The 12324-nt window shown below is 51.7% G+C and overlaps 1 protein-coding gene across 1 annotated transcript; it reads left to right on the forward strand.

The window, feature by feature from the left end:
* The first annotated feature begins 1520 nt into the window (after window positions 1-1520).
* LOC136513137 (uncharacterized protein At5g19025-like) lies at window positions 1521-11329 on the forward strand. The gene is made up of 2 exons (XM_066507127.1): window positions 1521-2335; window positions 11080-11329. Exons 1-2 carry the CDS (start codon window positions 1581-1583, stop codon window positions 11117-11119), a joined length of 795 nt encoding a protein of 264 aa, XP_066363224.1. The 5' UTR covers window positions 1521-1580; the 3' UTR covers window positions 11120-11329.
* The last annotated feature ends 995 nt before the right edge of the window (window positions 11330-12324 follow it).

The following is a 12324-nucleotide window of genomic DNA, read 5'->3' on the forward strand; positions in this document are numbered from 1 at the left end:
AATTCACCAAAAGCAAACTATAGCTTTCAGCGTGCACCACCCGCCACTAGTGCCGGTCTTGGCTCGGTCGGGTGGGTGACGCGTGCGACGTGAGGGGGCGAGAAACACTCGTGACGGGGGCAAGCGAGCGGCGCCGGATGGGGCGCGGCAGCAGCAAGGCAGAGTGGCATCGACGTTCGTGACGGGATGGACGGAGTGGCAGGCGCACGGGGCTGTGGTTAAGAGGAGGTAACAAAAGAGATAAGGTCTTTTTTTTTTTTTTTAGAACAGTTGGTGTCAGGATCACCGTCATCACGTCCGGTGGACGGACGAGCTAGCATTACCTTTCCTCTGTTCGAACAAAGCCTAATTAAAGGAGCGCGCTGTCGCAGCATGGCATCCCAATCCCAGCTGCCCGTCCGTTGTTGCCTTCTTCGCTTAGACATTTCATGGGCCGTCCCATAACGTAGCAAACTGAAATAAAAAGCCCGCGTCCAGTTGAAACGAGCTGGTCTAATTGGGACCCTTAAACAAAAGGCTAAGCAGGCCCATTATTTCCGGTCAGCAGCAGAAGCACCGAGCAGGCGAGCACGATCCAAAGGCCAACGGTGAGTCCTATGCCCTTGCACCGATCACTAATAGATTATTATTCTGGCATCTCCGTCTCAAATTATCTGTTGCTTTTAGTTTTCGTGTTACGATTTGTAGAAATTCGTGCAATATTTTTATCTTTAAATAAATTTATTAAAAAACTAAATACAAAGATCTTTCTAATGATATCAATTATGTACCATAATATTAATAATTTTTAATATATATTTTATTAAAGTTGTTTCTCGAGAAATTAAAATGATAGATATTTTAGGAGCGAGGGAGTATATATAACTGAAAGAGAATGTTACGGAAGCTGGTGACAGTGTAAAGCCGGGGTACAAGATTGAATACTGCCAAACTAGTAGCACATATAGCGTTACATTTAAATCACGCGCTAATTCTGATCATTTTTTCCCTTAAAATCAACGTGCTGGATTCGACCAAACTTGTCAACTTATCAGACGCGTGTTAAATCAAATACGTAGAGTCTCTACTATGTACTGTATCTGGTGGGTGGCACATGCTCTGAATGACCACATCTTTTTTTTAAAAAAAAAAATCAGAAGGTTGGTTTGCTTCGGTTTGGAATGACACGTCTAGCAAAGTCAATCCGCGCACGCCATTCAATACACAAAATGCGCCCCCGCCATCCTTTGCCGTTGATTTGATGCGTGACGGATCCTGATCCACCCACCCACCCCTCTCTCCACTAGACGGCTCGACACAAACTTCCTCCCCGACGTGACCCGACCCGACCCAATCGCAACCGGCCGTCCCGCTAATGCCGTAGACTAATCGCGATTAAGGAAAAGAAGGGAAAAAAGGGGAAAGTCCGAGCAGGCGATTAGAATCACGCGCTAATTCTAATCGCAACCGGCCGTCCCGCTAATGCAGCAGCAAAACCCCGCACCGCAAGGCAGAAAACCACAATAAACAAGGCACGCAACGAATCCGATCCCGATTTATTTCGCCCAAATCCGTCGATTAATCCCCACGCCGGCCGCGTCATGCTACGGCCATTCGTCTCCCCTCACCGCTCTGCCGCCGGCCCCGCCCCCGCCTCCTCCCCCATCGCGGGCGCCGCGGCGATGCGACCCGCGTCCTCCTCCCGCTCCTCGGCCGGCTGCGGAGGCGGGGCCCACCACCACCACAACCACGGCGGCCACAACAACGTCTCCGTGTCGCCGCCGGCTTGCACGACGTGCAGGCACGCCCCGTCGTCGGCCACGCTCGATCTCCTCATCCTGCTGCTCGTGCTCTTCTCGCTCGCCTTCCTGCTCGCCTCCTCGCTCTCGCACGTCGCGCGCTCGCTCTCCCTGCTGCTCGCCACGCCGCCCGCCCTTGCCGCGCTCGCCTACGCCGCCGCCGCGCTGCCCTACGCGGCCGCGGCGGCCGTGCTCGCCGCCGCCGCGTTCCTCTCCTGCCGTCTCCTCCCGCGGCGCCTCTGCCGCAACCCGCGCTGCCGCGTCCTGCGGAAGGCGCTGGAGTTCGACGTCCAGCTGCAGACCGAGGAGGCCGTGCGCGCAGGCGCCGGAAGCACCGTCGGCGGCCCCGACGCGGCCATGTGGCGCGAGATCGAGGCGCTGCCGTGGAAGGGCGGCCAGGGCGGAAACAACCCGGACTACGAGTGCCTTCGCGCCGAGCTCCGCCGGATGGCGCCGCCCAACGGCCGAGCCGTGCTGCTCTTCCGCAACCGGTGTGGCTGCCCTGTTGCTAAGCTCGAAGGATGGGGCGCCCCCAAGAGCAAGCGGCGCAACAAGAAGTGAGTGATGGTTGACTATATTTCATTTATTTGCAGATTCTACATGATTATTATTACTTCAGTCCACCAGCTAAACTTAGTCGCACTATTTTCATGGGATGAACGGAATTTCACTGTTCTCTGACACGTGAGTTACCCATGGCGTTCCCTAGTCCAGTGCAGTCCTGTCAGTTATGTGAGATCAATCTCGTTGTTTCATCTCTGCATTTTGAGATATTGTGCCCTGTTATTCTAGATGTGCAAACTATAAAGCATGGTCCCTTTGTTATACATCATGGTCTGTTAATTCATTTCTGTAAGCAAATAGGTAACTGTGCTGTGTGGCCTGTCTCTAATTCTGAGTCACCTAGGAAGCATACTTGGATTTTATCCTGTTTGTTTGCCTCGTGATGGTTATGGCATTTTTATTCCACTCAGCTTCATTTTCTGAATTCAGTGGACTTCTGTTCTTTCGTGGTTTTCTCAGTTGTTTTTACTATAGCTTATATGTTGTAACATCTTGTTGGTCATGAATTTGCAAGAAAATGAATTAGTCTTCAGATGTGAATGGGCTGTTACCAGAAGTTAGGCAATGAACCAAATGAATGCTAAAAGTTGTCAAAAGCGACTAATCCTGTTTGACAGAGACATGCCATAGAAATCTCACTACCTTTCTAAGTAGGTGGGCAATGTCAATGATGTTGCGAGGCACCTGGTCTTTTCGTAGGTGTTGTTTTGCCTCATGGAGTGGCCTTTTTAATTGTAAACGTACTGTTTGTTCCACCGGAATGTTTTTTTTTTAAGTTTAAAGGGGTTGCCATTCTTATAACAAATGACCTTTGGTGATGTCTAATGTGATTATTAGCTGATATGAAACATAAGGCGGGGTCAGTACAGTCTTGATGGCAATTCAGTTGGTTCTTTATGACATGTAGAACTTCTGCAACCTGCTGATTTTATTTTTTGATTATGGATATGAAGAAGTTATAAGCAGGAATACAGTATGTTTGAGGTGGTGTGAGTTACCTAGAAGTGAGCAATTTTTTTTTGTATTGTACAACAACAACAATAAAGCCTGTCAGTCCCAAGCAAGTTGGGGTAGACTAGAGTTGAAACCCACTGAGAGCCCCTAGTCACGGTTCAGTTTTTTTTTTATTGTACACGAGAAAATTTATGGGCCATGAGAGTAGCATGGAATTGTGCTATATGGTTGTGAATTATGCCATTATCTTCATTTCTAGGTCTAGAAATTTCTGAAATGAGTACTAGGAGATGCCAGTAGTGTGATATGGATACCATTGAATTGCTGGGTTTGAAGATTTGACGTGAACACTGTTAGTCGCTGAATTCTTACTCTTGGTAGTAGCAGAATTCTTACTCTCATTGAGAGAGGATGGCACTAGGAGTTGAGGCAATTTTCTAGTTTATTTCTCACACAAATGTCATGCCAACCTGAGGGGTTGGGGACACATTTATAGGCTGCTAGCCAGCTAAGCATATGCCAAGATGCTAGATGCTAATATGCTGTCTTAAAACAGATGCTGTTCTAGATGCTGTTTTAGATGCTAAGATGCTGTCCTAGCCAGTCAAGGATGCTATCCTTGATGGACAGCAAGACCACCATGCAACCACAAGGACCATATGCTGCAGCCCCACAAAGACCAGCCAACACAGAGACTTATCCCATCATTCTCCCCCTAAGTCTTGTGCGTCATCTTGTGGAAAAGTTTAACCATCCCGGTCCTGGAGCAGAGCTCAAGGAACTTGATCCTCCCAAGAGGCTTGGTAAGTAGGTCCGCAAGTTGGTCCTTAGTGTTGATATAGCTTGCCTTGATGCTCCCTTCCTCCAAACAGCCTCGGATGAAGTGGTACCTCACCCGGATGTGCTTATTCCGTTCATGGAAAACGGGGTTCTTTGCCAGGGCCAGAGCGGACTTGCTGTCCATCCTGAGCTCCACCGCTCTAGTGTTTCTGCCGAGGAGATCACCAAGCAGTCGAGCAAGCCAGAGTGCCTGAGTCGAAGCGGTGGAGGCCGCTATGTACTCGGCCTCTCAGCTGGACAGGGCCACCACCTGCTGCTTAACCGACTGCCAGCTCACGAGGCACTTGCCGAGGAGGAAGAGGATCCCGCTCATGCTCTTGCTGGTGTCGATGTCGCCGGCGTGGTCGCTGTCGCTGTACTCGACGAAGTGTGCCGCCCCAGGGGACCTAGGGTAGTAGAGGCCGTGGTCGAGAGTCCCCGCAACGTAGCGGACGATCCTCTTCACAGCCTGCTGGTGCTCCGTCGTTGGTCGCTGCATGAACCGACTAACGTAGCCGACGGAGAATGCCAAGTCTGGTCGTGTGTGGGTGAGGTAGCGAAGGCTCTCCACAAGACGCCGGTACTGCATAGCGTCCACCTCCTCCGTCGTGCTGTCGCGGCTCAACTTCAGCCTCTCCTCCATCGGAGTGAGAGCTGGGTTGCAGTCGGTGAGCCCGGCTAGCTCAACGACGCGCTTGGCGTAGGCGGTCTGTCGAAGCGTGATCCCGGAGTCATCCTGGTGCATCTCGATTCCCAGGTAGAAGTAGAGAAGCCCCAGGTCACTCATCTGGAAGGTGGCCTTCATCTCTTCCTTGAATGCCGCCACCTTCGCATCCTTGGTGCCGGTGATCACCAAGTCGTCGACGTAGACACCCACCAGCAGAGCATTTCCTCCATTGCCCCGTTGGTAGATGGCCGCCTCGTGCGGGCTTTGCTCGAAGCCCATCCCCTTTAGTGTGGAATCCAACTTGGCATTCCACGCCCTCGGTGCCTACCGCAAGCCATAGAGGGCCTTGCGCAGGTGGAGCACCTTGCCCTCCTTGTCGAGGATCGCAAATCCCGGCGGCTGGTGCACGTAGACCTCCTCCTTCAAGTCGCTATTAAGGAACGCCGACTTGACGTCCATGTGATGAACACGCTAGCCCTTCTGGGCAGCTAGCGCAAGGAGTCGCACGGACTCCATCCGTGCCACGGGAGCAAAGGCGTCATCGAAGTCGACCCCCTCCTGCTGCACGAAACCTCGTGCCACCAAGCGAGCCTTGTGCTTGACGATGGCGCCGGCTTCATCCCTCTTCAGTTTGTACACCCACTTAAGGGTGATCGCGCGGTGGCCACGAGGAAGGTCAGCAAGCTCCCAGGTGCGGTTCTTCTCAATCGCATCAATCTCCAACTGCATCGCGGCGCGCCATGCCGCGTGTCTCTCGGCCTCAGCAAACGACCAAGGCTCGCCGTCATCAGACGCAAGGTGCAACTACTCTAGGTCGTGAGGCGCCAGTCCCGGCACTGGCTGGTCGCCGAGAAGGTTCTCCATCATACGGTACTGCAACGGCTCGCCGTCGTGGTACGCGTCGATGCGCTCCTCGTTGTGAGAGCGAAGTAGCGAGCTCAACCAGGCTGTGCTCGACACGAGCTGATGTTGGAGTAGACGTGCCCGGAGAGGTGCCTATCGGTGTTAGTGCGTGGCGGTGCCGGCTGTGGTGGAGCCGGCGAAGAACTCATCGCAGCCGAGGTCCTAGCTGGAGAGCGTGGTGCTGTCAAAGTAGCAGGCGCCGGGGTCGGTGGAGGCGGGACTGGGGTAGACGCGCTCGTCGAAGAAGAGCTGCCTACTCCCCCAGCTCCCTCGAAGTGAACGTACTCGACAGTGAAGTCGTCGTACGTCGGAGCCGAGCCGTTGTCCACCGCCTTGACCCACGCCCATCCTCGCCCTTCGTTGAACACAATGTCGCGCGCCGTGCGCACACGCTATGTCTTTGGGTCGAGGATGCGGTAGGCCTTTGAGCCATCCGCGTAGCCGATGAACACTCCCAGAGTGCTCCTGTCGTCGAGCTTACTGATATGGCCAAGCTCCTTGGCGAACGCGAGGCAGCCGAAGACCCGCAAGTGGGAGACCGCCGGCTTGCGCCCATGCCAAGCCTCGTATGACGTTCTGCCGTCGAGTGCCTTGGTAGGCGAGCGGTTGAGGATGTAGACGGCCGACACCACCGTCTCTCCCCAGAAGACAACCGGCATCCCCCTCTGCTTGAGAAGGGCCCGAGCCATCCCCACAACCGTCTGGTTGCGTCTCTCGACGACGCCATTCTGCTGCGGGCTGTACGGCGCGGAGTAGTGGCGCTGAATGCCCTTATTAGCGCAGTACGACGCGAATTCAGCCGCCGTTGTCGGTGCGCAGCACGCGCAGCTTGCGGCCGCACTCCGCCTCCGCAGCAGCCTGCGCGCGCCTGATGGCGTCCGCAGCCTGTCCCTTGTTGCCGAGGACCATCACCCACATGTAGCGGGAGAGGTCGTCGACGAGCAGCAGGAAGTAGCGTCGTCCTCCCGGTGTGGCCGGTGTCACCGGGCCACACAAGTCCCCGTGCACAAGCTCGAGCATCTCCTTGGCTCGAAAGCTCGCCCGCTGGGGAAAAGGGAGTCGCCTCTGCTTCGTCAACACGCAGACGTCGCAGAGCTGCTCCACATGGTCGAGGCACGGCAGGCCTCGCACCATCTCCGTGGCACTGAGCCGCTTCAGGGCCTCGAAGTGAAGGTGCCCGAAGCGCTCGTGCCACTGCCATGCCTCATCATCCCGACGAGCAGCGAGACAGAGGGGTTGTGCCACCTGCACGTTAAGGACGTAGAGTCGATTTGCGCTTGTGGTTACCTTGGCAAGAAGGCGACGACGGCAATCCCAAATCCTCATGACTCCATCCTCAACCACCACGCGCGAACCGTTCTCATCCAGCTGTCCCAAGCTGATGATAGAGTTCCTCAACGCGGGGATGTAGTAGACTCCGGTGAGCAGCCTGTGCTCATCAGACATGGCGGTGAAGGTGACGGAGCCGATGCCCTTGATCTCTATGCCGGAGGCATCCCCAAACTTGACGGAGCCTCGGACGCTAGAGTCAAGCTCGGTGAAGAACTCCCGTCGACCAGTCATGTGATGGGTGGCGCCGGTGTCGAGGCACCACCCGTCAGTCTTGTCGTTGCCGGAGCCGTCGCCGAGGAGGGCGTGTGCTTTTGGCTTGTCAAGGTGGAGGAGAGCCGCTGCGGCCGGTGCCGCTGGAGGCAGCTCGATGCTTGCATGTGCCATGAACAGAGCCGGCTCCTCCTCCTCCGCTTGTGCGACATGGGCCTAGCCGCGTCGTGGCTGTCGACAGTCCTTGGCCCAATGGCCAAGCTGGCTGCAGTTGCGGCAGGTGTCGTCTCGTGCCGGCTTGTGCTTGCCGGCGGCGCCGCCCTGGGCACCTCCGCGGGCATCACCCTCGGCACGTCCTCGTGCCCTGGCCTAGGCGTCTCTGCGCGGCTTGCCACGCTTGCGGCCGCCTGTCGGGGAAGAAGGCTCCCCCTTCTTCCGGTTACCTTGGCAGGCAACCCACTGCTCCCGAGTGAGAAGGAGCTTCCCGCCAGTGGTGATGGGCCCCGAGAGAGACTGTGGCTCATCGCTGTCGACGACCTTGAGGCGACCTATCACCTCCTCGATCGACATCGTGGAGAGATCCAGCAGAGACTCGATCGAGCGAGCCATCTGCTTGTACTTTTCGGGGACGCAGCGGAAGAGCTTTTCGACAGCTCTCTCCTCGCCGAACTGCACCATCTTCTGCAACAGTGTTGAGACGGAGAGCAAAGTCATCAACATCCTCACCTGGCTTGAAGGCCAGGTTCTCCCACTCCTTGTGAAGTGCCTGCAGTGTGGACTTGCGGGCGCGGTTGCTGCCGATGCGTGCCGCAGCAATGGCGTCTCAAGCCTCCTTGGCAGTCCGCTTGTTGGTAAGCGAGAACTACATCTCGGACGGGACTGCAGCGATGAGGGCATCCAACGCCCGTCGATCCCGGTCGTAGTCGACGTCGCCGTACCGGACTGCCTCCCACATGTGCCGCACCTGGAGCTTTACCCTCATCACCACAGCCCACTCGACGTAGTTGGTCTTAGTGAGGGTAGGCCACCCACCGCCGGGGCCGACATCCATGACAACAGCCTGGAGCCCGTGGTAGCCACGGTACCTATCCGGGGAGAGAGCCACGCTACCTGTGAAGGCCGCGCTCTCCATCGACCTGTCCGCCACCGTTGCCGTGCGCGCCTCCTCCAGGAGCGCCACCGCCGTGCGCGCCTCCTCCAGGAGCGTCGCCGGCACGTCCGCGCCTGTCTGGGCTACCGCCACGCTTGTGGGCATGCGCGGCTGCCCACCGCGCCGCCCGCGCTCGCGCTGCCTCCCTCCCCAGCAGCTCGAGGTCCGCGTCGGCGCTGTCGTCAGCAGAAATGGAGCTGCTGATGCTGCCGCGCAGAACCTCGACCTCTGCTGCCGCCGCACGCGCTGCATCCACCGCCGCCGCCGCTTCCGCCTCCGCTCTGACTGCTGCTAGCTCCGCCGCCGCCAGCTTCGACGCCCTTGCCGCCGTCGCTCGCTCGTGTTCCTCTGCCGCGGCAAGTTCGGCCTCCTGCCGACGTCGCGTGCTCGAGGCGACCGAGCGTTGAGACTGTCCTGCGGACATAACGCGCTACCGGAGGGCTGTTGCGTGGGGAGAGGGCTGCTTCAGACGAGCTGCTCGTCTGCGCAGAGGGAGAGGAGTGAGCAGGAGCTGCCGGAGCTGCTGCTGCTCCCAGCTGGGACTGTTGCGAGGCTGGGAAGGGAGATGAGCAGGAGATGCTCAGGCTACAGGATAGTACGGCTCTGATACCACTTGTTAGTCGCTGAATTCTTACTCTTGGTAGTAGCAGAATTCTTACTCTCATCGAGAGAGGATGACACTAGGAGTTGAGACAATTTTCTGGTTTATTTCTCACATAAATGCCATGCCAACCTGAGGGGTTGGGAATACATATTTATAGGCTGCTAGCCAGCCAAGCATATGCCAAGATGCTAGATGCTAATATGCTGTCCTAAAACAGATGCTGTCCTAGATGCTAAAATGCTGTCCTAGCCAGTCAAGGATGATGTCCTTGATGTGTAGCAAGACCACCATACAGCCACAAGGACCATATGCTATAGCCTCACAAAGACCAGCCAACACAGAGACTTATCCCATCAAACACTTTGTCATCTCATCAGATTCAATTATTGGACGTTCATAGTTTGTGTCTGCAAGGCCTCTTTGATATCAGTGATGTGTGTGATCTAACTGGGAAATTTGATTTGGCATGACTGAACTGTTCCTGTGAACCAATCACTTACCTGACAAGCACAAGAAAGCTTTTCTAGACCTGATCTCAGCAATCTCTTACATTTTGTTCATTGTGGCATAATTTTAGCATGTTCTTACTGTTGTTGAGCAAACCATAAGACTATAAAATCCTCTAGATACCAATAGGGAAACATGGATGCTTTAGTTGCACCTTTAACTGTTTAAGTTGTGTTTTTATGTCCCCTTTGGAATTAAGGAAAATTTTCCTGTTTCCTACGTTTTTCCTGTGAAAATGAACTGATTCCTGTAGAATTTTCCTACATGATTCCTATGAAATTCCTGCGAGGGTATGGGTAAAAGTTGTGCTATTTTTCTGTTATTTATACAGGTGGTGAATGATTCTGTATATAATTCTCTGGATGATTGTACTGCTTGTTGGAATTTTGTTGAGATTGTCTGTCTTTCATTCGCATTTAAGTTGTCTTGGCCTAGAATGTTGCTTAATTTCTTTTCATTGCCTTGAAATATCTAGCTACTGGTGTTTGGGCTAATAAAGAGAAACTGTTTACCTATGATTCATTTCTGGATGACTAAAGTACAAGGGTTACTGCATAATACTTTCTACTCTCTGTGGTGTTTTATTATTATTTTGGACATGGGATGATCTTTTGAATAACCTTTTCCAAATTGGCATTTTGCCAAAGTTTTACCTGTAGAAGTGTGTTGATATATCACTGAGAAATGATATTAGTATATTTTTCATTTGATGTGCTTATGTCTCATGATATATCTACCGTTTTTGTGCAAAAAAAAGAATTTTGAAGACCATTTCAATAGAACAAGTAAAATAGAATAGAGGTGGAACATCTTGTTTCCTGATATAATCGTACCCGATATTCCACAACTCTTGCGTCAGAGGAATGCATTCTTATATGTTGACCGATACTGGCAACCTAGTTCACTACTATAGAAGTGTTTAGCTAGGACTGTTAGGTTATGGAGCTCCTGTGTGGCCATGTTTTCTGAGTCTTGAGTATGTTGGTTTTGACTCAAACATCACCCGTTCCATTAAAATGAATGTTTTACTAAGTCAAACTTCTCTAACTTCGACCACACATAGAAGAATGCACTAGAATCAACAGCATCAAATTAGTTCTTTTAAGTCCACCATGGAACATGTCTTCATATTGCATTTATTTGGTACTATAGATGTTAATATATAATACATTGTTTTATAATTTGGTATAACTTAAATCCTAATATATTGTATAAGTTTGATGATGTGTAACTATGTTTCTGGAAGGTGCTTGTTACACACTTTTCCTTTGTGCTGCCATATAAAATGCTGTGTCTGTATTTTATCTTGTTTCTCAGATGCTAAAGTTATACAGGAAAGAAGGAAATTTTGCGGGGCCTTTTTTTCTATCTCAAATTTGGCCAGTCCTTATTTAGGAAATTGATTCCCAAAGTAATGTTGTACTTTTTCAGTAATGTTTTGAGAGTTCATTCGTTGATGTAATCACTTCTCGCCCTTGCCTAGTGTTGTCAATCCTGACATACATGTAATTTAATGCTTTTTTTTTTTCATTTTGCGAAACTACTAATCGTTTGTTTGTTTCTTGCTTTTGAATTATTATTATTGTTGCAGGGGCACGCAAGGTTCGTTCCATGACCGAGGGGTGAGGTGAACTCTGATGTCACCAGTTGCAACACTGTTGCTTTAGACTGCCATGTTTAATAATCCTTCCAGCAAAAGATACGCCAATTACAATTTACAAGTGGGTTGTGCCATGATTGTATTGTTAGACGGGGGTTCGGTGAACCCCAACAGTTATACTGATACAAAGACAAAAGACGCAACAATAAAGAACTGTTAATAAAGGACAATAAAGCATAAACATTGGCGACGTGCTAATTTTTCGATACCGTTCCCTTTTGCTCTTTTTTTTTAACAGTGGAATGGATGCAGGATTCAGGAACCTGGAACCCATGTGCTCAGGCATTCTGTCGCTCGTGGTTGCCCGTTGGTTTCTCTCTGTATAGCCTAAGGGCAAAATGGCAAAATACCACTCTAGATGCTAAAACAAGACGAAATAAACTTACTCCGTACTCAGTACATCTGAACAGTGTATTTTTATATCTAACATTTTACCATTTTGGTCCTGTTTTTTAGCACTACTTTAGCAGTACTTTTTATTGAAGGAATATTGTTTTCCTCTCACAACAAATCAGCATTAACAACGGCTAAATTTTAGCGAAACAAACATGCTACCTTTGACCATAAGCTAGCTTATATAAACCAAGAGGAGAACATAGGGGCCTTAAATGCCTCAACAATATAATTGAACAGTAGCTTCATTTGAAAAATATTCTGATATTCAGCTTTTTCTTACATCGAAGATGACATTTTACCATTCTACCTTTGAATCATAAGCCAGCTTATATTATATATAAACCAAGAGGAGAACAAACGGGCCATAAAGGCCTCAAGCCCTCAACAATATAGTTCAACGGGAGCTTAATTTTTAAAACTGTTATTATATTCTTTATAGTACTATAATCACTGACGGAGCTGGGGTGGGGCGGCCGCCACAGCTACCGATGGCATCGTCCTAGACCCCTGGACCCCCTCTTCTTCCTTAGCTCCGGCTGCCGAGCTGTCGAGCAGAGGCTGCGCCGCCGCGACATGGCGCCGAGCGAGAGCGAGCCACGAGCACTAAGTAGTGAAAAAGATGATGACTGGTTCGTTTTGCAGGGGCAGTGGGAACCGGGTCTTTTTTGTCACTTTAGATTAGCCCAAGTGCCCAACAAGAGCCTAATTTAGCTCCCCAAATCTCCAATCTACCAACACCATCAGGCGCTTGCGCTCAGCTTTCCGAATCCCCAATTCCGC

Source organism: Miscanthus floridulus, chromosome 16 (genome assembly GCF_019320115.1).
Source record: "Miscanthus floridulus cultivar M001 chromosome 16, ASM1932011v1, whole genome shotgun sequence".
Classification (NCBI taxonomy): Eukaryota; Viridiplantae; Streptophyta; class Magnoliopsida; order Poales; family Poaceae; genus Miscanthus; species Miscanthus floridulus.